Here is a 27,505-nt window from a genome sequence, read left to right as displayed (position 1 = left end):
AGTGGGTTCATAAGAGTGGGGAGGGGAAATGGAGAGAGGAGAAAAGGGTGGGCACATTAGAAAGACGCAGCGGATTGGGCGAGTAAGCATTTTGTTGTCTCTAAGAGGATTAATAGTGATTTCAGGAGGTTGGCCCATGTCCATCCAATCAGTGGAAGTGAACAGCTTTGGTTTGTAGAAGGACAAGGCCATCTAGTGGGGGCACGGTCATTTGTTTTGTATCATGATTTGCAGCCGTCCTCATGCCGTATCATTTATTATAATTTTATGTAAAACTCCAGTGCCTGTTCAGTTCATAGTAACTGTATAGGAAAAAACAACCAGTAGGCTATTTTATTCATAATTTTCCTTTTGTGTACCATGGATGGAAGAAAGTCATTCAAGTTTGAAGGTGATTATATGATAACAGGTTTTCCTTTTTGGCTGATCTTTCCATTTAATAATATTTATTGCTATTGTGATCATCATCAGTGATCTCAGAGGGCCGAAATATACCTTGACTTCCAGAAAAGCCCTGATGTGCATCTGGGTCTGGGAAATAAAAGAAATAAACAAGCACAGTTTTCATGATTAAGAGGCAAAATACAGCAGAGATCATCATGATCAAACTTCATTCAGAGAAAAAAGGTCAGACACACTTACAAGCACATAAAACTCAGTCCTCAGCCAAAGGTATCCAAGGATGCTCACTTGAACAACTGAAAAAAGAAAAACAAATCAGAAAAGCAAAACGTCACAATGTTACATTTATACAGCATTTTATCATTTGAAAACTGTAGCTGTAAAGCTGGTTTGTGGTTATTGATTTCAGGGGGTTAATAAACGCACAATTTCATCACACCTCTTTAACCAAACTGAAGCGGCAAATTACTGTAGGTTCAAACTATATTAACTTATTTCTAACGTATTATGCTCAGAGATTATACTTTTTACGAATTGAGCCGAAGTGAATATGTAATACCTACGTAAAACGAATCGTTGCTGTCACACAATCTTTCCTATATTTTTAAAAACAGCTACTGTTTTATAGTATAAAATCCCAAATATGACTCACACTAAAATGAATATGTAATGCAAACATGTTGAAGTTAAGCGGACATGCAGTCAGTTTATTATGCGACGAGGTGTTTCCACACAAAAGCAGTTTATTCATTGTAATATAATGCAATATTATATACGTTATGTGTTGTTAAATGTAAAAGCAACAAATTGTTCTTATTTCTTTGTTGTATGGCTAGTGCCAAGTAACTATATTGAAAAACATTCACAACTTTAATGCGATATCACATTAATATACACATATATATATAAATCTCCCTTTTGATGAATTCTGTATAGTCAAATATGATAGCCTGTTGCTTAGCTTATGTCTCAGCTTTAGTATCTTGCTAGCCGTCAAATGTCTTCAGACTGGCTACTGTTCTTTGACATTATTGTCATTTATCTCTCAGCAGTTTATTCAGCCTACTAAAATATCTTCTTAATTGACTTATTCAAGAAAAGAAAAGTCTCTTTTCTCTAACGTCAAGTTAACATATCGATTTACAAAGATAAAACAACCTTACATCAATTTATTTTCGACAACAAGGCTGGAAGATCCTGAGGGAGGAGCTCTGTGCTGGCATTCGCTTTGGCCAATCAGAGTGCAATGCCGTCCAAACTGGCCGGCCAATCAAATCGCGGGATTTGGGTCTTGTCTCTGCATGTTCTCATAGCCCTGCTTCTAACCGGGTCCACGTGTACGCAGAGGTATGTGCTGCTAACAGCGCTATTGTGTACAAATGTCAACTTTTACCATGTTAATAAGTGTTTTTGTTTGTCGGGGTGTTTTACAATCTAGTGTTATGTCAGTTATGTATTGTTATTACACGTAAACGCGACAAATGACGTTGTTTCTTTGCTAAATGATTAGCTAGCCAGTGCTAAATTACCATCTACTCCTTACATAGTTTTTATAGTCAAATATGGAGTTAATATTGATCATGTATCTCAACTTAGTATCTTGCTAGCTGCATAATTTATTAAGATTGCACTGTTCTTGATATTATTTGTCATTTATTTTTTTAGGATAGAGATTTAATGTCTTGATTCTCGACTTACAATGTAGGCTACATCTTACACAAATGTTTACTGACAGAAGTAACTTCTTTTTTGACAGCTGTTAAACTACATGCTGACATAATGGCTGCTTTACCCTGGAAATACTTCACCAGCCACGGTGTGGACCGAAACATCTTGTCAGCCTCAAACAAAGAAACAACCACTATTTCTCATCAAGCTAAAAGATGTAGACGATGGAAAAAGAATAAAATAAAAGATTCCACCATTGAATTGTCATGTGACCAGAAAAGAGGAAAGAAAAGAAAGTCAGATGAGCATCTGGAAAACAAGACGGGGAGCGTTGAACATGGAGATGTTTCGGGAGATGTATCTGAACAGTCAAATCATGTGCAATTCAAAAGGCCTAGAATAACCCCTCATACACTGATTGGTGAAGCTGAGTCTGCACTACCTCTCACTGACAGCTGGGAAGTGGACAGTGGATTTTCATCTGAAACCAGCCCTCCCACTAGTGGCAGGAGTTCGCCATGTGTGGGAATAGACCACTCTAGGGTAGTAGCTATGGACTGTGAAATGGTCGGCACTGGACCTGGTGGCCGGCGTAGTGAAGTGGCACGCTGTAGTATTGTAAATTATTATGGTAGTGTTATATATGATAAATATATTTTACCTCGGCATCCAGTCACAGACTACCGCACACGATGGAGTGGCATTAGAAAACATCATTTAGCACAAGCAGTGCCTTTTGAGGATGCTCAAAATGAGGTGAGATGGCACTCTCTTTAAACCACTGTATTCTGTTCTTGTGGGTTTATTATTAGGTCTGCTTTATTTTTTATTTTTTTGTGTGTGTGTAGGTGTGTTTACAGTGTGTAAGTTAGTAGTTTTGAACTATAAGGATTTTTTCCTGCTTGCTCAGTGAGGCCAGTAGATTTTGAATTGCCCTGTGGATATTTTCACTGGTCCAACCACAAAAATGTAAAAACAAAGGGAATGGAATTGATATTTATATAACATTATTAAATTAAGTTAAAGGTGTTATTATTATTAATATAATTAATAGTATAAATTCTAGGGTTGTAACTGTTCTCAGTAAAAAAAAAAATCGAACTATACCGTGTATATGTTATTAATTTAGTAACTTGAGTGATAATAGATTTTTTTTTTTAAATAGCTTAAATAATTATTTTTTTAATTTGTAACTTTTTATTAGTATTTATATATATATATATATATATATATATATACATACAGTACAGGCCAAAAGTTTGGACACATTACTATTTTCAATGTTTTTAAAAGAAGTTTCTTCTGCTCATCAAGCCTGCATTTATTTGATCAAAAATACAGAAAAAAAATGTAATATTGTGATATATTATTACAATTAAAAATAATTGGTTTTCAATTTATTATACTTTAAATTATCATTTATTTCGGTGATGCAAAGCTGAATTTTCAGGATCATTACTCCAGTCTTCAGTGTCACATGTGACAGCCAGTCAATCACATGATCCTTTAGAAATCATTCTAATATTCTGATTTATTATGAGTGCTGGAAACAGTTCTGCTGCCTAATATATTTGATGAATAAAAGGTTAAAAAGAACTGCATTTATTCAAAATAATTTTTTTTTTTAATATATATAAATCTTCTTTATTATCACTTTTTATCAATTTAACACATCCTTGCTGAATAAAATTGATTTATTTAAAAAACAATAAAGAAAAAAATTACTGACCCCAAATTACTGACCAGTAGTGTATATTGTTGTTATAAAAGATTTCTATCTTGAAAACATTTGCTTCTTTTTTTTTCTTTTCTTTTTTCTTTTTCTTTTTTTTATTCATCAAAGTATCCTAAAAAAGTATCACAGGTTATGAAAAAATATTAAGCAGCAGAACTGTTTCCAACTTTGATAATGAATCATCATATTAGAATGATTTCTAAAGGATCATGTGATAGACTGGAGTAATGATCCTGAAAATTCAGCTTTGCATCACCGAAATAAATGATAATTTAAAGTATAATAAATTGAAAACCATTATTTTAAATTGTAATAATATATCACAATATTACATTTTTTTCTGTATTTTTGATCAAATAAATGCAGGCTTGATGAGCAGAAGAAACTTCTTTCAAAAACATTAAAAATAGTAATGTGTCCAAACTTTTGGCCTGTACTATATATATATATATATATATATATATATATATATATATATATATATATATATATATATTATTTATACTTATCTATTTCTTATGTTCTATTTATATTCCTATTATTATTATTATTATTATTTATTTATTTATTTATTTATTTATTTTTCCTATTATTTATATTGGATTTAATATTGTTTCCTTTTTACAATTTACGGTAGCTATTTTTAAATATATTTAAAATATTTCTATACATTTTAAATGCATTTTAAGTTTAAAAATATGTATACACTAGTTACATTATTGTTTTTCAATATAGCCTAGTTGTAGCTGGAAATTACACCGCTTTAATGTAACTCCATAACATCATTGTTGAGCCCTGTATATAAACGACTACTGAATTTCATAGGAAATGTCTGAAATAACACCATGCACTCTTTTCTTTCTTTTTTTCCTAGATTGCCAACATCCTCAAAGAGAAGATTATTGTTGGCCATGCCTTATTTAATGACTTCATGGTGCTTGACATCTCCATCCCGGCACGAATGATTAGGGATACCTCTTCCTGTAGCTTGCTGCGAAAGTTGTATAATGCTGCTGAAAAATGCAAAATCTCTTTGAAGAAACTGGCTCAGACGCTTCTTAATAGGACCATACAGGTAAGATCGGGTCATTTTAATGAGATAATGTGGGGACATCAGGCTTGGTGTATATATACATTTTCTCTTTACTTGCTACTTGTTGACATACTGGATATTTTTCTCAGAATGGCAGGATGGGTCACTGCTCTGTTGAGGATTCTCGTGCTGCCATGGACCTGTACAAGCTGGTAGGGGACGAGTGGGAAAAATGCATCCTGTCCTGGGTTTCAAACACAGACCGTAATTCAAACCCCGACAACTCCCTGCACTACATGGAAGACCAGTATTGGCCGGAAAGTTTGATGGTGGAAGACCAGTATTGGCCGGAAAGTTTGGTGGAAGACCAGTACTGGCCGGAAAGTTTGGTGGAAGACCACTCCTGGCCGGAAAGTTTGGTGGAAGACCACTCCTGGCCGGAAAGTTTGGTGGAAGACCAGTCCTGGACGGAAAGTTTGGTGGAAGACCAGTACTGGAAGGAAAGTTTGATGGACTGCAGCCAAGACCAAGAGTTAATATAACAATGCCAACCTCAATGCCAGGAATCGTCTTTGTTGTTTAATGTTATTTAAACCTCAAACTTGACATGTTAACATTCAGTAAGGAAAGGGGGAAGTGTAATTTGTAGAACTGTAATATTGCACTTGAAAAACTTATTTAATAACTTAAACTTTGACTGTAAAAGTTGATAATGTTCATAAAGGGATTTTAAATGAATAACAGCTTTTTGAATCTACACAGTCTGTATTTTAGGGATTAACTCCATTGTGAGTTTCTCTTTTGTATGATCAATGTTATCAATCTGTTATGATATCAATGATATCAATCATTATGCTGCAGTTAGCATTTTGTTATATTGACAATGCTCTTCATCCTGAAAACACTGTCATGTCAAAAGTTTTAAATACAAAAATGTCTAAATAAAGATTATGGATACGAAATTACTCTTAAACTTATTCATTAGTGACCAAAAGATAGTCGAAAAAGCACTGTCGCTTTCAAACAAAGAAATTACTGTCGGTCAATGTGGCGAATTTGAACACAAGTGAAATCTGCACAAATAATCGGATTTCACTCACGAATATTCGCCAAATAACAATTAATGTGACCACGTCTTAACTGTCAATTGGGGTGTAGATATCTACATGCGTCAGGTTTATGTTGTATCTTTGAGATCTAGCACTTTATGACTTTGTATTCTACATGAATAGATGTTAACATAAACACAATCCAGCCTAAATCTATAATATCACTGGCTTTTGACGTCAACTCCTTAGGATTATAATGTAGGCCTAATCATTTGGTTTCAGAAGTTGTGTTCATACTTGTCTTCAAGAAGATGATCGGAACTCCCAAAGATTACATGATTAAAGTAGTTTAAGTTGTAACTGGTTACGGACAAACCCAAATGTATAATAAAATACAATAAAATGTAATAATAATGCTCCTAATTCAGTTTTTGCCATGTTTGTGCTTCACACTGCTGTCATGCCAATTCGACGACTCTTCAGTGGTCACTTTTGCCATCTGATTTGGCGAGGTAAACGATTATACAAGCTCTCCTGTGTCCCTGAAAAACCCTGAATCTAGTATTTTGGTTTTAATTCTGTACACTGACTACAGTGTGATGTAAGCTTTAACTGGCACCTGACAAAGGTTAGATTGAAACTATGATGTAATGGAAGCAAGGTCTTAAAAGTTCTTCATTAGTCTAAATATTCTGCTTTGGCTGAAACAATATAGCCTACACAGTACCTGCATAATAACAAATCATCACATTTATTGTCTTTCCACTATTTGTTTGTCATTGCCTTTACAAAAGAGTCATGCAACTGAGACACTGAGCAGCTCTGGTAGCACAGAGACGACCATTGTGCTGCAATCCCACTGCTTTAGTAACACAGACCCTCACATTCAAAGGCTAAATCCTGCTTTAAGGGATTAAAGCCACCCCACCGGTCAATGTATCACTGGGAAACATTGTAGTGACGTGGGAGGCAAACCACTGGCTACTTACAACTTAAAAATTAGAACTGATTTGTGCCCTTTGAAACATTTATGGCCCAAACTCTCGGTCCATCCTCTACAACGGGTTTTCAACCCTCTTGAATTCAGCATTTATTTGTGTAGCATATAAATATCAACACATAGGATTGATGTGATGGAGTCTTATGTCGATGCATTATTTATCCTATAACTATTTTCTAATCTGATTCTAGTGAAAATGCCTACATCTATATCCTGGCATGTGAGAACACAGCTTTGTGTTTAAAGTCTCAACTCAAGGTCTATTTCCAGACACCGTTCACGTTGCCAGCACATATTTTTCACTGGTTCTGGAATGCAGTCAAATCTTATTGGTCCATGGATTGCCAAATCCTCCTCATTTAACCTTGAATATTATTAACCTCTTATACCTTTGGCACATTCCTGTCCACTCCCTTTGGTGAATGCTATATTTTTATTCAGTCAAGGTTTGGGGTGGTGGAAGGCTTCTTTTGATTAAAATATTAGAGCTGTGATGCTATTGGCTGCAGGCTATTGGTCAATGTTCTCTTTGCTCCTTTTCTCAATGTTTTTCGCTGATTAACATCAAATCTGCTCTGCATAATCCCATATGACGCTGTTAATCCATCAGGGGTCACACTACAAATTATTAAAGCCACCTGTTCCTCACCTCACTCAGTTCTGGTGGCTTGAGCAGGTAAGTGCCTATTCCTGCCTAGGATAGCATGGGATTTGTTTTGTTGTTTATGTTTTAGAATGTTTAAAAATATTAATAATGATGATGGATGGATAATTCTTACTTTTAAAGTGATGGTGATTGCAATGAGGACAACTTTGTATTTTTTTTTTTTTTTTTTAAAGAAAACCATCTTTTAATAATAAGAAATCAGTTTTATTTTATTGTATTTTATTGGTAATATTTTATTTCATTTGTTTGATTATTTTGGTATTTTATTACTCTAATGGTGAGTTTAAAAAGACTTCATACAAAGTAATACCAATAATAATCAAAATTATTATTTATATTGTTTAATTTTTCTTTCTGAAGACTACACAAATCATGAGATTAATCACAATTATATTATACTGACAGCCCTAATTTTAACAATACGAAATAAGAAAACAGTCTTTTATTAAGAAAAAAAACTATGTTATTTGTTTTGTTTTATTTTTTATTATTTTGGTATTTTATTTCTCTAAAAGTAGGTAAATATACTTATTAAAATATTATGTGAAAAATGTAGTATTATATTTCTATCATTTATTTTCCTTTAGTACAATGACAATATAAAAGCCATTTATTTTATTTCAGAAACAACATGTTGTCTTTATTATGTGTTTTTTTTATATAACATTTTAAGTATATCAAGTATAGCAGAATAACTTATTTGTTATGATGATAGAAGTTTTACCAAGTCACTCAACTTTTATAATTTCTCATGGTTTGTGATCCCTTGTCATAAAACCTTTTTTGTTGGAGTGTAAGCATTTTTCTTGTGATAAATATCTCTCTTTCCATAGAACGTTGCACTGAGCATCTGAAGCAATGGCTGTTGTTGTAAGTACAGTTTTGTTATGTCTCATTTTTCACATTAAGATGTAAAACCACATTCAATGATGCTTACTGACCAAATTATGTTATTTTAATAGAGAACTTTTACAACTGTTTTATTAGCATTAAATTTGTATTTCCCACTAATCTGAAGTCTTAAGTCCCTGTTATGTCACACAACGTGATCTCACCCTCTTTCCTCCAAACTGTCACTCATTTGGTGAACAAATGTTTTAAGAACAAGCCGTTTTTAGTACAGGGATAGAACTATGAACATCAGCAGCTTATCCCCAATCTCAGACCCGGTTTACTAGGCTTTATGCAATTCATGTGAGTGAGCTTAGCATTGGCCCACACTAGCTTCCATTGATTAGGGTTACTAAACTAAAGTGTTTGCTTCAAACTCAGGATTAGGATGTTTTCATAAGTCTTTCTCCGTAACTTTCTAAAGAGTGGATCATTCCGGATGGTGTCCGAGGAGGAGCAGGCCCTCAGGGCTAAGCTGGAGCACCTCACGGTCAAAGATCACGGGCCTGTGTTCGGATCCTGTGAAAAAATACCCGACCACACGGTGCAGAAGGTGTGAGCAAGTCTTTAGAAAGTTTGAATGTATATAAACGCAATTACACTGAACTCAACATTTTAGCTGTCTAAATATGAATTTACTACAGCTAATTCACTATTAGCATTGTTTGCTAAGTCAGACGATGCTATTATTATATTTCAACCACATACTGACCACCCAAAACACCCTAGTAACAACTTAGCAAACATCCAGCATCATGGTGATGTGGAAAATGTAAAAATCTAATTACCACAACATAAACTAGCATCTGCTAACAAGTTAGCATACTTGCCCATTCTGACTAATAACAAATGTTGCATTTTTAACTTGTGATGTCATTGTAGGCTAAAGATGAGCTAAATGAGACAGATGAGAAGCGAGTGTCAGCCGTAAAGGAACTAAGAGGTATTATTAAAGAGAAGGCCGATTCTGGAGACGAACTCGCTAAAGGTGTTCAGGACACTTTTGGGGAAAAAGACGATGGCGTGCTGGTGAGGTTCATCCGTGCCAGGAAATATGAAATAAACAGGGCCTATGAACTCATGAGGGGTAAGCATTTTCGTCAGATAGGTTTATGATTGCTGCCATCTGAATGCTACTCGCCCTAAAACAGACTACTATTGGTATTACAGATTATTATTGGTTTTATTGTCTTAAAGGTTATGTGCGCTTCAGACGGGATTACCCTGAGCTCTTTGAAAACTTGACCCCTGAAGCTGTCCGCAGCACCATTGAGGCCGGATACCCAGGGATCCTGTCGAGCAGAGATAAATACGGCCGTGTGGTGCTGCTCTTCAACATTGAGAACTGGGACTATGAGGAGATCACCTTTGATGAGGTGGTTTGTTTTTGTGATAATAGGCTGAACTGGTTGTATGTTTGTATTTTGCTTGATTTCCCTTTTTTTGCACTTTCTATTGAAATTTCTATTGCATTTTCTATTGAACTTTCTATTCATCAGAGAATCCTGAAAAAATATAATAGTTTCCACAGAAATACTAAGCAGTTTTCAAAATTGATAATAATAAGAAATGTTTCTTGAGTGGCAAATCAGCACATTAGAATGATTTCTGAAGGATCATGTGACACTGAAGACTGGAGTAATAATGCTGAAAATTCAGCTTTGCATCACAGGAAGAAAGTCAAATTTAAAATGTAAATATAAAATAGTTGTTTTAGATTTTAATAATATATTTCACAATTTTACTGTATATTTGATTATTTTTTTGTATTTATATTTATTATGTATTGTCATTTTAAATAAAAATATATTGTATTATTTGTTTTTATGTAGAAAATGGCATGTTTTCATTGCTATAACACAAAACTAAGCCTGCTTCATGTATTGATATTGTGTTTGCTCCAGATCCTCAGAGCCTATTGTGTGATCCTGGAGAAGCTTCTGGAAAACGAGGAGACACAGATCAACGGGTTTTGCATCATTGAAAACTTCAAGGGTTTCACCATGCAGCAAGCCTCCGGCATCAAACCCACAGAGCTGAAGAAAATGGTGGACATGTTGCAGGTGACTCAACACCTTCATTGAAAGAGAAAAATAAATAAATACTTAAATATGTTACAATTAAGGGGAGTTAATCAATATATATTGCATATCATTTTTAAATACCACAAAACCTAGAGCAAATCTAACAAATCTACATTTGTGTAAATAAAACTTGCCTTTAATCAAAATATTATTACATAAAAATTCAACCCTTTTTTTTTTGTTGCATTAAATATACCAAACTTAACCATGTGAAATTCAAAAAGACAGGTATTACATTATGCCACCTGCTAATAACCTAATTAAAATCAGTAACTGAAAACTTGCTTTTATGTAATGCAGCAACTACGCCACTAAGTGTCAGCGTAAGTCCAAGATGACAACATTGAGTGCGCCGTTAACACACTCTAAATGTATGTCAATCTTTACATTATGCTAATTGCTTACATTTAATTTCTGTTTCTGTATGGCAGGATTCTTTCCCTGCACGTTTCAAAGCAGTGCACTTTATCCACCAGCCCTGGTACTTCACCACCACCTACAATGTGGTCAAACCCCTGATGAAGGGCAAACTGCTGGAAAGGGTAAATTATGTCTATTGCGAAGAATTAACGTAGAAATAATGATTTATGATGGACTCCCGTGATTCTGACTTTCTGTGTCTTTGAAGGTGTTTGTCCACGGTGATGAGCTGGAGAACTACTACAAGGAGTTTGATGCTGAAATCCTGCCTTCAGACTTTGATGGGAAAGGCCTGAAATATGATGGCAAGGTCACAGCAGCACATCTTTTTGACTGAGCACTTTTTATCCATCACTGTACCAGAATGTGACAGTGTGTTGTTTTAGTTGTATTGTCTGAGAGTGAACTCAGCAGCATAGACATTTTCCCATTCCAAACAGCCATCCTCACAGGATAAGTCTCCAGATGTCATCAAAGAGGAATGAAAACAGATAAGATCTGTTAGTTCTCTGGTACGCTGAATTCTATAAGAGTGTTTTACATTCCTTGCTAATCTGGGGCAGGGCCATTTCTAAATTTACTGCAAAACATTGATATTCTTTTGGAAAACATGGCAGATGAAGAGTCCAGACTTTTCTGTTGTTTCTCTTGTTAACTGAGAATGTTAAAAGCATATTTACAAGAATATATGATGTTCCAAATGTATAACTTTCTATATTATAACAGTTATGTTATAACAGCAATAAAGTGCACACTTGAAATGACAACTTTATTCCGTTATCATGTATTTCCTTTAAAAGACAATAAATAAAATCCATTTGGAATGTCAAACATTGTGCTTGAGTGCAACATCGATCTTTTTTCTGGACAACAAGCTAGACAAAAATGTAATTTTCCACAATTAGGGTACAAAAATGACACTCAAAAGGAGAGTAAATACTAAAATTAAATGTTATGTCATGCTTAAAATTTACTTAAAAAATTTGACTTAAGTGACGCAACTCAATTTTTTTGAGTTTTTCCAGCTTATTCGGGTTTACAGTGTGCTGAACACAAATATTTAAGAATATTGCACTGTAGAAAATTATATGATCAATAAGTTAACGTTTTTACATTACTTTAACTCAACTAAATAAGTTAAGGAATTAAAAAAAAGTATAACTAATTTATTATTTAAACTACTTTGAAGTTTTTATAGTTATCAAGATTCAACACATTTAAGTCAGTTTAATGTAATTTAAGTTGAAATGACCTAAACATCCAAGTTGATTGTACTTAAAAATCATAAATGAGTAAGGATTAGATATTGTCTGTTTCCAGTTGTTAGATACCGTCGAGAAGAGATTTTACGTGGTTATCATTCAATGACAATTCAAGACATGAGGTAAAAAAAGGCTAAACGATTTTTAGAGAGCAATAAAAACACCACATGTCATTGTTCTTACCTAGGTTTAATGTGACATTTAAAGCAAATAATTGGACATGTATTATTAGTCTAATATATCACAACAAAGAGAATGATAGTAAGAACAACAGAGATTGAAAAGAAAAACATATTTTCACCATTGCTGGTTGGACATATGACATTTTCATAAATGCAGACCGAACTCATTCACATAGTAATAAAAATGTGTGCTTATAAAAGAGGCCAATAGAAGGAGACATCCCCAGACAAATGAATAATGCTACAATAGTTTGCGCTCCCATCTACAGCAAACACTACATTTACTGTAAATAATTGTGCCACTGAAGCAGCAATAAAGTGATGCATTTAAAAATGGAATAGAGTGTCAATAAAACACAAGGCAACCTGAAAGACCATTCAAAAGAAAATTGGGTCCATTTTAATGTATGTGCAAACTTACAAATTCAAATAAACTTATCTAAATATTAACATCATTTTCAAACTAATCAAAATTTTAACATCTCACAAAGGTGAATTGAAAACAGATACGCTGACAACATAGTATATTAAAAACTATGTAAATGACATCTGGTGAACTTGTGTTAGTTACTAGTCTTAACCTCTTTACCATCTCCTCATCTCCTCCAAATATGTTTTTCCACAAGATTTCTTTTTAAAAACGTGTTAGGAATCCCTCTGCACAGTTTGTCCAGCTTTGTAGCGATACACCACTGACATCTGACTCAACGTACAGTCAGTGTAAATTACTGTATGTGTTTCTCTCGAATTCCTTCTTGAAGGTCAGAGCAAACTCTAGTGAGTCAAACCTTTAGAAACCATCATCTAACCTCAACTCAGAGCGAACAAGCAAAACTCCAGAAAGTGTTATGCTTTGAGTTGCAGACTGCATTATTTTTCCTTGAGGCACAGTGGCCTGTGTTTCACCCACTGGCAGATAGCATTGGCGTAACTGACTATGACTTTGTCCATCCAGGAAAGGGGTTGAGGAAAAAGGACAGCACCTTCAAAGAAGCCGAGATGACCTCCATGCAGTGTCAGCGCAAAGATCACATTTTCCTTTTTTTCTGCGAGGAAACAGTAAGGATTTAGTCTTTTTAGAAGAAGCATAGATGCAATACAAACAAAACTGTGGTAACAATCCATTCATCAATGTAAAATACTAGCCTACTATCAAAAAATAAGTGTCATCAGTTTAGGAATGGGACCTACTGCACTGCATATTTTTGATTTGCTAAAAAGATTTGACTCATAAGAGTCTTTCATTTAAGAGTCAAACTACACTGGTGGTAGGGGTGGGAGATATTGACAAAAATGAATATCTCGATATTTTTTTCCAATATCTCGATATCGATATTCAGAGGATATTTTTGCCATCCTTCAAAGAAATGTGTGCAAACTGGCAAAGAAGGTCCAGTTGGTCTTTTGACTTGCTGCATTTGACTTATTATTGTAGGCTATAGAAAATATATATACTTTGTGCACTTACAAAAAAAAAAAAAAAAAAAAAAACGGAACTAGGCACCTCTTGCAACAGTGATTATTAAAGGGGTGATGAACTGAGAAATCAAATTTTCCTTGAGCTTTTGACATATAAGAGATCATCATACTATAATAATATCCTGTAAGTTTCAGAACTGAAAACTACCTTGTTAGTCCAATAAAAGCTTTTATAGACATCAGGCTCAGCAAACGACTCGTTTTTCAAAGTGGGGAACAATGACGTCAAAGAGGATAAAACACCGCCTCCACAAAAGAAGATCAACGCCTACTTCAACACGGCCTGTTTAGCCCCGCCCACCGATTCGCCCAAACATGCTAAATAACATAGGACGACATGATAATTGCTACCGGATCGAGCTACTTACAAGCAATAAACATGCGGTTTACTAAATATTGTGCAGTGCCTGGTTGTGCAAGAAGACAGTCTGCATAAGCTTCCTTCGGATTCCAGCATGGTTAAACTTTATTAAATCAGTCAATCAGCACAATTTCCCGACACGGATCTGCCAGCAACATGTAAGTAACCATGTGTATTCTAATGCCTGATCTGCGATCAGTGATTTCCGATGTGTAATTATTCAAGTTCAGATATCTTTCTCTTAAAATCGTTCAATACTGTTTATGCATCAGTGACTAAACGATCAACTTCACATAATTTCTCGTAGTATTATGAAAAAAATAATAACTAATTATTAAATTATATACAGAAAGCGATCAAAGAACGATCCCTTTCCAATCGTCCAAGATGTCAATCAAACAGCACAGCGCGAGCCGCGAGAGCTTATCTGGACACTTACCAAACTCGTGATGAAATAATGACACTGTTACACTACACAACGAAGCTCTTACTGTGTATTCACATCGTGTTTGCATTGTGATTTGGTGTAAGCATTTGTGAGAGTGCAAAAATTGCGTTGCAATGATAAGATCTTTATTCACGCGATCAACAAACTGTCTGTCATCTGCTCAGTGCTCATCATGCTGCAACCTTTCATGTGATGGAATAGATTTAAATATAATGCTTTAAACGATACTTTTCATGATGTGTTAATCTCGATAGCTGTAATAGTAAAAACGTAGTCAAAGTTTTCGAGAGAGTTCATGTAATAATAGCTATTTCATATGCAAGCATGTCAGCCAATCACAGCAGTGGGCGTTTGCATTGCAGTCTCACAGCAGACACGCCCCTTAAAACGGAGCGTTCAGATCTGAAGCTGAAATCAGGCTTGGAAAAATGGCTTTTATTTATAAATTATTACAATTTTTGTTGTAAAAATCATACTAACATTATAAGGGCACCCCAGGCAACATTATAAAATAATAAAACAATCCAGTTCATGACCCCTTTAAATCAAACAACAATATTGTTGATGATAAATTCAAAGTAAAAAATGTTCTTTTCAAAACGCTATAAATCCCTCAATTTTTTCCCCAAAACGCAAAATCCATCTTTTTTTTTTTTTTTTCAAAAATTGATGGTTTGTCTTTTTAAAAAAGTATTTTGTCTTTTATTTTTCGTGTTTGCATTTATGAGGAAAAAACAATATTACGTGACAGTTCTCCATTATGGACGCGAGCGCTCTGATAGCGCACTAAAAGACTTTCAAACTTTCACAGAGACCTCAAAACAGAAAGCACAAAGCCTTTCTTTAAAACGAATTTCGTTTTGTATTAATTGTATCTTAGTTTTAATATTTTTTTCAATACCAATTTCTGGATTTAATGCATAAAAATAAAAATAAAACTATGTAGCCTAATAAATGTGCATTTCTCCGGTGCGTTCACTAGCCTACTGCAAAGATCGCGAGTCAATAGAATAGCCTATCATAAACTTCATCTTTGCAGCCGACACAGAAATTAATAAACAATTAAAATGTCTTATTGCAATATTTTACATAATCATTACTTTTGCTGGTTCTTTGAGGCAGCTTTATAGGTTTATGGCGTTTTGGAAAAGAGCTCTTCACGTACAAACACCGTTTCACCAAGGCACAGCGGCCCTTCAGCACATAAGAACAAAAAGAGAAAAAGCACGGACTTACTAATTACGAAACTTTGATGTGGTTGAACAGGTGAAAAAGTCACAAATTCCTCTGCAACTCAAACCTTCTCAGTACGAGTTATGAAGGAAGAGAACAGCATTACAGTTTTCAGCGCGTCCTCCTCTGATTGCTGTGTTGTGACTGAAAAAGTGCGTGCAGGAGCACATGCGCAAAACGTAGGTTTGTAAAATGTCCTTTTGTAAAATGACATATTATAAAATAAAAATAATTCTTATATCATTTTACAAAACGGTTTTGCGCATGTGCTTCTGCGCGCACTATTTCGTGCGTTTTTGACGACACGGGACCATGGGCTGGCCACTCGTTGCTTCCGGGAATAGTAGCCTACTGCCCTACAGTGTTAAAAATCGCTACATATAATTGTTTAGAATGTTATAGTGTGCGTTATTTGTTTTCTCTTTAACTTCTTTCAGCTCTTTTCATGTTTGGGGGGTCGGATTGTACAAATTATGAAATATTCGATATCCCAATTTTGCATATCGTCCAGACAACAATTTGGATATTATCGTCTAAACGATATATCGCCCACCTCTAACTGGTGGTCGTAGTGTGTTTTTATAGTACCGATAAATAAAAAGTTTCGGGAACCGTACGCTGGTTGCTTTAATTCACTAAAAAGAACATGAGAGGCATTTGTTAGGAAATTAGAATACACTGGTTGCGCAATATGCTTTGATTCATTCAAAAGATCAGACATTTTCCACAAATAGGGTACAAAAAGGACACTCAAAAGGAGAGTAAATACTAAAATTAAATTTGAAGTAACTTACGTAACTCAATTTTTTCGAGTTTTTCCAGCTTATTCGGGTTTAAAGTGTGCTGAACACAAATATTTAAGAATATTGCACTGTAGAAAATTATATGATCAATAAGTTAACAACATGTTTTTACATTACTTTAACTCAACAAAATAAGTTAAGCAATTAAAAAAAATGTATAACTCGTTTCTTATTTAAACTACTTTGAAGTTGTTTAAATTAAAATCTATTTTTTTTATAGTTATACAAGATTCAACCAATTTTAAGTCGGTTTAATGTAAAAAATTACTTAAAAAATTTAAGTTGAAATGACCTAAACATCCAAGTTGATTGTACTTAAAAATCATAAATGAGTTAGGATTAGATATTGTCTTGTATATCGTTTTTTTGTGCAAAAAAACTTCATTAACATTGTGAGAGAACATCAACATTTATAATAAAAAAAGTAAAAATCAATAAAGATCAATGTCATGATCCTTTGAAAAAGAAGCAACTCACGAGAAAGGCATTTGTTCTGGAATCGGACTACACTGGTTGAGCAACAAGCTTTTGATTCACTAACAAGAATCGACTCACGAGAAGCATTTGTTCGGGAACGGGAATCAGATTACATTGGTTATGCAACAGGCTTTTGATTTGCTAAAAAGAACCGACTCACGAGAGGCATTTGTTCGGGAATCAGACTACACTGGTTGCGCAATATTTTTTCAATTTACTAAAAAGAACCAAGTTATATATTGTTTTTTTGTGTGCATCGCATTAAACCAGAATAAGAACCGGTTCTCACTCCTATTATGGACCATATTATTATCATTATAAATTGAAAAAATTATATAACCCGATTAACAGCATTAAAATATCAATTAGACATATACTCAGAAGGCTAAATAATCAATCCAAAGCTTGCAAATCTGCAAAAACCTCTGTTGTGGCCTCTTTAAAAATGCATCAACTGAAGCTCAGTGCAAGGAGCTGAAGATTAAGTGACGCATATTTCCTTTGTGCAAGGCAGACTTGTTAATAAGGGCTCGCTGATGGATCTTTCACCCCCGAGGCTTGAAGGAAGAAGCTAAGGCAGTAATCTGATAAATAATCACAGAGGGAAGGATCAGATGGCCCTGAAAAATTCAGCACAGGTGTCCAATGCAGGATCTTAGACTCGACAGTGCAGAGAGCACCTAAAAGCACTATTAGGCCATACGTGTCGAAAACGCATGGCCTTTTGCTTTACGGTGCTGATATGTTGGTAACACTTTAGAATAAGGTCTGATTTGTTAACATTAGTTAATGCATTTGTTAACTTTAACTATGAGCAATATAATTCTGTCATGACAACTCTCAGAGTGTTGGACAATGTAATGGATATGACAATGTTGATACGGTATGTTTGGTCTTGGCGGAATAGATCTGCTACACTGCTGCTGTTGCAGAGCAAGTGCCAATACACACATGACATGGCTCGAATTGATACGGTAAAAGCGACACCATCGTTACTGTTCGTATCGCTGTGTATACAAGTGCTGAGGAAGAATCCAGAGCTGAAATTCACATATGGTAATAGGAGTTTCGTTTCCATAGACCAATCACAACAAACTGAGCCATCTGACCAATCAGAGCAGAGTAGACCAATCACAACAAACTGAGCCATCTGACCAATCAGAGCAGAGTAGACCAATCACAACAGACTGAGCCATTTGACCAATCAGATGCAGAGTAGAAAGGAGGGGTTTAGTGAGACCGAATCTTTTATTGAACCGTTTCAGAAACTGAGAACAGAGGTGATGCTGCAATGTATATTATGAGAAAATTCAAGTGTTTTTTGACTCTGGATGCATGTATACCTATTGTAGCAGACCTTCAAAACAAAATTAGGAACCTTGAAAATAATATTATAGGGTCACTTTAATTAATGTAGTATATTAATGTAAAATAATTGTAAAGATAAAAATAATTTATTGTAAAGTACTGAAATGTTGCAGTGAAATGGAAAGCATGTTACGATAATCCACAATCTGTCCTTCAGTGGATAAACATATTAAATAATAAAATAGATAATATAATAGATAAATACCTGCTAGTGTGCGAGGGATTGTCAGCAGTGACTGGTGGACTAATGGATCATCTGAAGAGTTCACCAAGAGGAGAGGAACGCTGATCTGGCATAAGAGAAGCAGAGTATGGTTTTCAGAAAAACTGCCCAAATAATATGACCTGCTTTCAACTATATTACTTACATTGTGAATATAATGCACACAGCTTTCCTTCTCATAGTACTCCTTTAGGGAGTTGTGTCCATGAAACTTCCTAATAGAGATACAAATCATTAGGCACATAACTGCAGTCCATCACAGTTTTTTGCTGCTATCCTAAATGAAACACTGAGCTATCCTTGGTATTAATGCTTTAATGCAGGTCAGAATTGTCTCATGAAAGCTTCTGCAGTACCTCATAATGTTGTCATCAATCTGCATGAGTGAGGTGGCTGAATATAGACGGCTGAGGTCGGCAAACTCCATTTTGCTAGAGCTCATGCCAAATAAACTTCCCCTACAGGACAGATTTACTTGACTTAGTTACACATGCTTTGAGACTATTGTATCATCATTATTGATTAACTGTGTGTGCATTGACCCCAGAATGCAATCAAATTCCCAATAGAGCCGCACAATAAATTAAAATACTAACCTGTGAGATAGAATGATTTTTTTCATGTTGTCAGCCATGATGAAGTTGTACAGCCTTCTGCACTGATCCCACTGTAGAAATGTCTCCTGAGCCCTAAACACAAATATATAGAATAGAAAACGTGGCCATTTTCAAGAAACGGCTGAAGATGCATCTTTTTCGGCAACACTTGATCCATTAATTCTAACACTTTATCTTCTATTCTATATCTATTATCATCAAAAAAAAAAAAAAAAAAAAAGCACATGTACTGCGTTAAATTAAACTGGGAAGGGTCATAGCACTTGCTTATTGTTGTCCTATTGTTAGTTTAACTGCTTCTATTGTTCTCATTTGTAAGTCGCTTTGGATAAAAGCGTCTGCTAAATGAATAAATATAAATGTAAAACACTACTTAACTAAACACAACAGCAAGTGTACAACTGAATAATAATGTCTCACCTCAGAGCACTATATCCCTGGCAGACACTGACGCAGCACAGCACTCTCTCCTGATTGGCTGGATTCTCACCCAGGTACTTGCAGGCGATGTTCCCTCCCAGACTGAATCCCACCACAATGAGCTGAGTTTGTGGGAATGTGCGTTTAATGTAGCCCACCATGGCTGAAAACTCCCAGGTACAACCTACATAGTGTTACATTATAAACCATATACAAACAACACAGAAATTAGCTTTCAGTGGTTGCTATACATGTGTATTTAGAGTATATAGAGTATAAGTATATAAATTAATTATTCAAATCATATAAAATGTCTATGTCTGTATATATATATATACAGTACAGGTCAAAAGTTTGGAAACATTACGTTTTGTTATATTTTAGAAAGAAGTCTTTAATGTTTATCAAGGCTGCGTTTATTTTATCAAAAATACAGAAAAAAAAAACAGTAATATTGTGAAATATTATTACAACTTAAAATAATAGTTTTCTATTTGAATATACTTTAAAAAATAATTTATTCCTGTGATGCAAAGCTGAATTTTCAGCATCATTACTCCAGTCTTCAGTGTCACATGTGACATCCAGTCTATCACATGATCCTTTAGAAATCATTCTAATATTCTGATTTATTATGAGTGTTGGAAACAGTTCTGCTGCCTATTACATTTGATGAATAAAAGGTTAAAAAGAACTGCATTTATTCAAAATAAAAAAATATTTTCTAATAATATAAATCTTCTTTACTATCACTTTTTTTTATCAATTTAACACATCCTTGCTGAATAAAAGTATTGATTTATTTCAAAAAAAGAAAGAAAAAAATTACTGACCCCAAATTACTGACCAGTAGTGTATATTGTTGTTACAAAAGATTTCTATTTTTTTTTTAAATATATATATTTTTTTTTTTTTACTTTTTATTCATCAAAGTATCCTAAAAAAGTATCACAGGTTATGAAAAAATATTAAGCAGCAGAACTGTTTCCAACTTTGATAATGAATCATATTAGAATGATTTCTAAAGGATCATGTGATAGACTGGAGTAATGATCCTGAAAATTCAGCTTTGCATCACAGAAATAAATGATAATTTAAAGTATAATAAATTGAAAACCAATTATTTTAAATTGTAATAATATATCACAATATTACATTTTATTCTGTATTTTTGATCAAATAAATGCAGGCTTGATGAGCAGAAGAAACTTCTTTCAAAAACATTAAAAATAGTAATGTTTCCAAACTTTTGGCCTGTACTGTATATATAACATTGTACACTGCCGTTCAAAAGTGTGTGGTTTCAAAACAAACACACGTGGCTTACCGTAGGTGAACATCCTTGGGGAAGTCAGCTCGAGGTTTGGTAGTGCCCCAAGATGGTTGAGAACGGAGCACCTGTAGCCTTGTTTCTGGGAATAATCCACAAAGGTCCGTATATAATGCTTCTCACTATGGTTACCGATCCCAGGGCAGATCACCATGGTGATGTCATCTGTGATGAGACAGAGACAGATAAACTCCAGTAACAGTAGGAGCAACACCTTTCCCTCTCCAGAGGAATCGTCTTAATTATCAACACGGTAAACACCCTTAGTGGATGTGAACGACAAGCTGTCAAGGTCAAAAAAGTAATCCATATAATTTGTGTGCAATATTCCAATCTTTTAAAAATATACAATAGCTTTGTGTGTTTTTTGGGGGGTCAACTATCCATTCGATGCAAAACCCAAGCTCACCCTCAGTGCTGTGGACGCCCTGTGGCTCAAACAGGTCAAAGGTGGCAGTGGCTCCATCTTGCATGGGCAGGTACTTACGCAGCCCACAGGGTTTAGGGGACTTCACCCTTCCCATCTTCCCATAAAGAGCAGTCTGGAGATGTCCACTCTTTCCCCATAACAAGGGAGGGATGTACCTGGATGCACAGGATGAGGGTTATAAACTGTAGTTCAAAAGCAGGGGTGTCCAAATCTGCTCCTGAAGAGCCAGCGCTCTGCAGAGTTTAGCTCCAACCCTTATTAAACACACCGGACACCAGCTAATCAAGGGGTGCGTCTTAATTCGGGCACTGGTAAGGACAGTAAAGGACACTGGCTCACTACACATTAGGACACTATTTCTGGCGACATGACAACGTCCTCAATGTACAACATCACTACTGGTAATGAACAACAGCAGAACTGTTGAACTGTAGAACTTTATAATATATTTTTTAATGTTATTTACAGTACATTTATGATAAATATTTTGCTTGTTACATATGCAACATTTCAGCCATAAATAAATGATAGATGTTAGCTGTCTAAGCGATGTATGTTTATGCTAAAATATAATTAAATAATGGTTTGTATTTTTAAAAAGATCTATCAAGTGTCGTTATGTGTAGTGAACTGGCTCACGCGATTTATGTTTTGCGCTTTAGAACGTCTGTTAAGGGAACAGAGTGAGCATCAAAGCTCCCTGGTTTTCACGGTGCATTGTGGGACTTTTTAAAGGGATAGTTCACTTTGAAATTAAATTTTGGTATGTTTTAGCTTACCTCAAGGGCATCCAAGATGTAGGTGTCTTTTTTTCCGCAGTAGTTTCAATTTTGATATTTTTAGGTCAAACCGTTCTTGTCTGACAGTCATTTAATGCAGGTCTGTGGTCACTGTCTCAAAGAGCATGCACAGAGTCCAAATTAAAACAATTCCCCATCGTCCAAATTAAACAATTCCCCATCGTAGGGGAATTCCCCATGGTGCATAGATATATATACACTAGAATAGGTGCCGCCTTGGCTACGGCATTCGTTCCAATGAACTGCCGTAGCCAAGGCGACATCTAGTGTATATATATCTATGCACCAGTCTACGCACACGTCACGGTCACACAGCAGGATGCGCGCGCGCCCTCGGATCACTTGGACGTGGCTGTGTACAAGAGTTAAAAAACGATATAAATACTGTTCGTTTTCTCACACAAACCGCTCGTTTCGTGTCTTAGGCCATCAATGTGTACTTATGATGGGGAATTGTTTAATTTGGACTTCTCTGTGCATGCTCTTTGAGGTGGTGACCATAGACCTGCATTAAATGACTGACAGACAAGAACGGTTTGACCTAAAAATATCAAAATTGAAACTACTGCGGAAAAAAGACACCTACATCTTGGATGCCCTTGAGGTAAGCTAAAACATACCAAAATTTAATTTCAAAGTGAACTATCCCTTTAAGGAGCGAACGTTTCATTGCACTGGTAGGATTTTGCGATTGAGACAAGAGTCCCTGATCAGTGCCCTGACTACTGAACTAGAGAGCTGATTGAGACGCACCCAAGATCTTAAGACTCACTAGAAACTTCCAGGCAAGTGTGTTGGAGCTGGTTGGAGCTAAACTCAGGATGTTGGATGACATTGGCCCAACAGGAGTAGGATTGGACACCCCTGCTCAAAAGTATCCAAGTGCTAAAAACTAAATATTTTATTTAAATTTATTTATGAATAACTAAATATTTACTTCTAGATTCTTCTACAGTCATTCTACAGCAGAGAGAAAGATTACATATTTATTGTATTTTGCCATGTCTGAGAAGTCAGATGAAAGATGACAAGAAAGTCTTCAAGGTCACAGCACTCACTCTTTGGTTAGAATGGGGCAAGACTTCAGCAGGTAGCGATTGAGAGGGGTATCTTGACAGGTGACGTCAGGGGCCACCGTGGGACACTTCAGATTCAGGCTCCGCACAATGACATACAGCACCGTAGCTACAGCAGCTAGCTTCACGCCATCAAACATGGCAGGCATCTCAGGAGATATGGTGCGGACGTCTGCCTCCACTTGGGCACTCATGGTGGATTAGTTTACTAATAGCTGTATGTTGGAAAATTGTAATAAAAGGAATTTTATTTCAACTTATAAATGCATACACAATATATACATAAGCACATTTAAATATAACAAAGTCTAAATATCACTTATATGCTTTTGTTCAGATCAAATGGAAAAAGTCCAAGAAACCATCTCAATAATTATGAAATTATGTGTAAAATGTACATACTGAAAAATTAGTTTAAACGCATATCTAGTCAGATAAAAAAAAAAAATTAAAATATATTTCTCTGTCGCCCCTAACGAGCCACTGATAAAGTCAGGTTTAGTCTGTAGGGACTGGATAAAGCAAACAACTATATCACCAGTATAGTTTTCCAAGAAAATTTGGACAGAATATTGCACGTAAAATGCTAATAAATTCATACCACACCTTGACTCTTGAAAAATCTGTGCTGGGTTACAGAGCATCTCCTGAATCTCAGTGTTCAGGTTCAGTCCTACAGAAAAAAGAGGCACTTTTACTGACCCATATGTGTCATCCAGTCATAAAAGTATCCTGCATCATGCAAGAGTTACAGAGGGTTACAGAGTTACAGAGAGACCAGGGGTGCGTTTCCCGAAAGCATCGTTGGCCAACTATGGTCGCAAGTTCATCGCAATGTCCATTGAACTCTATTGGTAACGACGGAACTTGCGACAATAGTTGGCCAACGATGCTTTCGGGAAACGCACCCCAGAGCTCCTGAACTGCCTGTTGTGTACAAAATGTGTGCAACATATACTGTATACATCCATAGAATTAAGCATACTTCTGACATCAACGCGTAGATAAGAAGTGTGTTAATTAGCTTAACTGTTACATGTAACATTACGCTTCCAGAAAATTACCATTAATTTTGTTCTTGTACCAAACTTTTTTAAAGATATGAAAAAATAAACAGAATATTTTTCTAATTCTTATTTACTCATTATAAAGTTGCTGTGTCATTTTTCGTGTGCATTTTTGAGTCATATCGAACGTGTACTGCTTATAAGACAATACAGGAGCGTTGAGCCTTTTATGTATTTCTTGTACGTTATGCTGTTATATTAATAGAATATAAGCCTAACTATAAAATCGAATCAACATGTAAAAAGAAAACAATGCACACCTTGTTTTCAAAGTTGTCCGGAGAGACTCATCTGTGCCGCTGCTCTTGGCATCTTCACTGTACTCAAAGACATCAGACGACTACAAACAACAAGCAGCTGCATCGTCATTCACTTTATACCCAGCAACTGGAGCGCGTTTTCATTCGTGCTCTCTGATTGGAGCAGCGTCAGAATGACGTCAGATTCGGCGCGCCAACAGTGCTATTAATATTCATTACTGCACTATCACTGTGCACTAGCATAGCGTCAGTTTCACTGTCATTCAATATTTCAACAAAAATGTAAAGAAATTATACTTAAGTTGAAGTATGGAAACTGTGTCAAATTGTTTCTCAAGTAGGAGTCAAAATATTTAGCCAAAAAAGTTTCGAAAAGTATAATTAGAGGCCTGTTTAAGCATTTAAAAGCAAAAGTAAACTTTTAATTGGAAATTTGTAAAGTTAAGAAAGAAACTTTCTTCTCCTTTGTATTTGCATTGCTCAACAGAATAAAGTTTTCCCACCCAATTAAATGACAAACAAATAATGTTATTCTTTTACTGCACATTTATGTTTTAGCATAGCCTATCTCACAAAACGAAAATATGACTACTTAAAACAAAAAGGAGGAATAAATGTGGATTTTGTATTATGGATAAATTAAATAGGCTAAATAAATAAATTTAAAAATAATGTTATTCATTTTGATGTTTTACGGCACAAAATTGAAAAAAATGAGGGGAAATGGATAGTTAAATAAATACATAAATTAGTGCTGTCGAATCGGTTAATCGCATAGATCTAACATAAAACTTTGTGTTTACACAATAGGCTGTATATATATATATATATATATATATATATATATATATATATATATTAGGGCTGTCAAATGATTAATCGCGATTAATCGCATCCAAAATAAAAGTTTGTGTTTACATAATTTATGTCTGTGTACGGAGTATAATTATTTTCTATATATAAATACACATGCATATATATATTTAAGAAAATGTGTTATTTATATATAAAATATTTATATATAATATAAATTATATATAATATAAATATATATACACATTATATACATGCAAATATTTCTTAAATATATACATGCATGTGTGTGTATTTATATATAGAAAATAATTATACACTGTACACACACATGTATTATGTAAAAACAAACTTTTATTTTGGATGCGATTAATCGCGATTAATCGTTTGACAGCCCTAATATATATATATATATATATATATATATATATATATATATATATATATATATATATATATATATATATATATATATTAGTGTGTGTGTGTGTGTATGTGTGTAGTAGGCCTATATGTAGGCCTATATAATATAGTAGGCTAATATATATACACACACATATATTAAACACAATCGCGATTAATCGATTTGACAACAACATAAATACATATATAATAGTTTTTTAATTTAATACAGTTTTGCAATATCATAAACAGTGTGCTTATTGATAATTGCCACAAGGTGGCAGGATACAACTGAAAACACACACCATGACATGTGTGGCGCAAGTTGTTTACAATCTCCATGTATTACAAGTGCTTTCGTCAGAGTGATGTGTTCTCACAGAAATTCAGAGAACTGGAGAGACCAGATGCAAAAGTGACAACAGCAGTGGATCAGCAGTCCAAGAACATCTCGAAGACTCAGTATAGCAATTACACAACAAATAATTGCACTCTGTAGTAGCAACTGATTTATACCCCCTTTATAAATGATTATTTCCCGTAAGTGCCATAAATGAAACTCAGTTAGTCACTCTAAGTGACGCTAAATAATGTGGATATTTTGTAAGACAACCAGGATCTTAAATGTCTGGTGTTTAAAATCCAGCTCCATGATTTGCCCACAGCCGACATCCATTATGCTATTAGAGATTAGTGGCTCCACTGGAGGAAAATTAACCTCACTTTATGTTCAATCAAATCAATTGGGCCAGGCTAAAGTGTCTGTGGAGAAGCATTTAGACACGAGCTCTTAGGGCCCCAGCAACAGAGCCAAGAGAGACATTAACAAGCTATTTTTCATTATGCATAAAATAGAATCTAGTGGTGCATGAACAATTGGTCTCCTTAAACGTTCTGACTTTGTGAAGTCCTTGTTTGGGGTTAACTAATAGCATCTCTCTTTATTTTTTTAGGTTACTCTATTTTCCAGTTTACACTGTCCAGCATCTTTTCATGTTGCTATATACATTACAGGCAGGATACTAAAAAAAGCAAGTTTTCAGCGAAGAACATCACCAATTGACCAACACCCACACTTTGCATCGACCTGCATGCATAAATGCATCTTTTCCAGAGCAACACACCCACTACCTTAACCCTTTCAAAGCCCAAATAACTGCTTTTGCATGAATGCAGCAGTTGTTTATGTCACAACAATCCGGTTTAACTCGCTTTTCATTACTGTTATAAAACAACAAAACCATTTATCTTCATTTGCATAATTTAACAGCATGAAGTTAGGCATAGATGAACTTTAAATAAACACTTCTAACATCTTCAGAAGCCTTAATGAAGAAAAATTATGAAAATGAAGATTCTGTCATAATTTATTCATCATATTTATAGTTGAACTGAAACACAGCCTCATTCACTTTCATTGAACGGAAAGTAGATAGAATAAGAATAAACGGTGACTATAACGTCATTTTCCATTATCATCTTAAGATGTTCCCCTAAAGTTCTTA

The 27,505-nt window shown here is 34.8% G+C and overlaps 3 protein-coding genes across 8 annotated transcripts; 2 read left to right on the top strand and 1 right to left on the bottom strand.

The window, feature by feature from the left end:
* The first annotated feature begins 1,672 nt into the window (after positions 1-1,672).
* On the top strand, positions 1,673-6,307 carry isg20 (interferon stimulated exonuclease gene). Of its 2 annotated transcripts, XM_079858836.1 has the most exons (5): positions 1,673-1,749; positions 2,159-2,826; positions 4,680-4,880; positions 4,988-5,227; positions 5,284-5,802. In XM_079858836.1, exons 2-5 carry the CDS (start codon positions 2,182-2,184, stop codon positions 5,419-5,421), a joined length of 1,224 nt encoding a protein of 407 aa, XP_079714962.1. In that variant the 5' UTR covers positions 1,673-1,749; positions 2,159-2,181; the 3' UTR covers positions 5,422-5,802. The 2 variants fall into 2 exon arrangements, with proteins under 2 accessions (XP_079714962.1, XP_079714961.1); XM_079858835.1 differs by having other exon boundaries at positions 4,988-6,307.
* rlbp1b (retinaldehyde binding protein 1b) lies at positions 2,560-11,796 on the top strand. 4 transcript variants are annotated; one of them, XM_079858839.1, is made up of 8 exons: positions 2,560-2,613; positions 8,388-8,424; positions 8,870-8,998; positions 9,328-9,532; positions 9,643-9,821; positions 10,350-10,508; positions 10,961-11,071; positions 11,158-11,785. In XM_079858839.1, exons 2-8 carry the CDS (start codon positions 8,413-8,415, stop codon positions 11,284-11,286), a joined length of 924 nt encoding a protein of 307 aa, XP_079714965.1. In that variant the 5' UTR covers positions 2,560-2,613; positions 8,388-8,412; the 3' UTR covers positions 11,287-11,785. The 4 variants fall into 4 exon arrangements, with proteins under 4 accessions (XP_079714965.1, XP_079714963.1, XP_079714964.1 ...); XM_079858837.1 differs by lacking the exon at positions 2,560-2,613 and adding an exon at positions 7,300-7,563 and having other exon boundaries at positions 11,158-11,796; XM_079858838.1 differs by lacking the exon at positions 2,560-2,613 and adding an exon at positions 7,558-7,831.
* On the bottom strand, positions 11,707-24,907 carry abhd2b (abhydrolase domain containing 2, acylglycerol lipase b). Of its 2 annotated transcripts, none has more exons than XM_079858833.1 (11): positions 24,786-24,907; positions 24,065-24,131; positions 23,441-23,673; positions 21,562-21,737; positions 21,150-21,317; positions 19,823-20,006; positions 19,382-19,474; positions 19,142-19,243; positions 18,931-19,000; positions 18,768-18,852; positions 11,707-13,439 (listed from the first exon to the last, which is right to left on the bottom strand). In XM_079858833.1, exons 3-11 carry the CDS (start codon positions 23,650-23,652, stop codon positions 13,264-13,266), a joined length of 1,266 nt encoding a protein of 421 aa, XP_079714959.1. In that variant the 5' UTR covers positions 23,653-23,673; positions 24,065-24,131; positions 24,786-24,907; the 3' UTR covers positions 11,707-13,263. The 2 variants fall into 2 exon arrangements, with proteins under 2 accessions (XP_079714959.1, XP_079714960.1); XM_079858834.1 differs by having other exon boundaries at positions 12,383-13,439; positions 21,640-21,737; positions 24,786-24,869.
* Positions 24,908-27,505: the final 2,598 nt, after the last annotated feature.

This window comes from Squalius cephalus (genome assembly GCF_949319135.1).
Source record: "Squalius cephalus genome assembly, chromosome: 23".
NCBI lineage: Eukaryota > Metazoa > Chordata > Actinopteri > Cypriniformes > Leuciscidae > Squalius > Squalius cephalus.
Note: the sequence above shows the minus strand (reverse complement) of the source record. Positions and strands in the feature narration are given on the sequence as shown.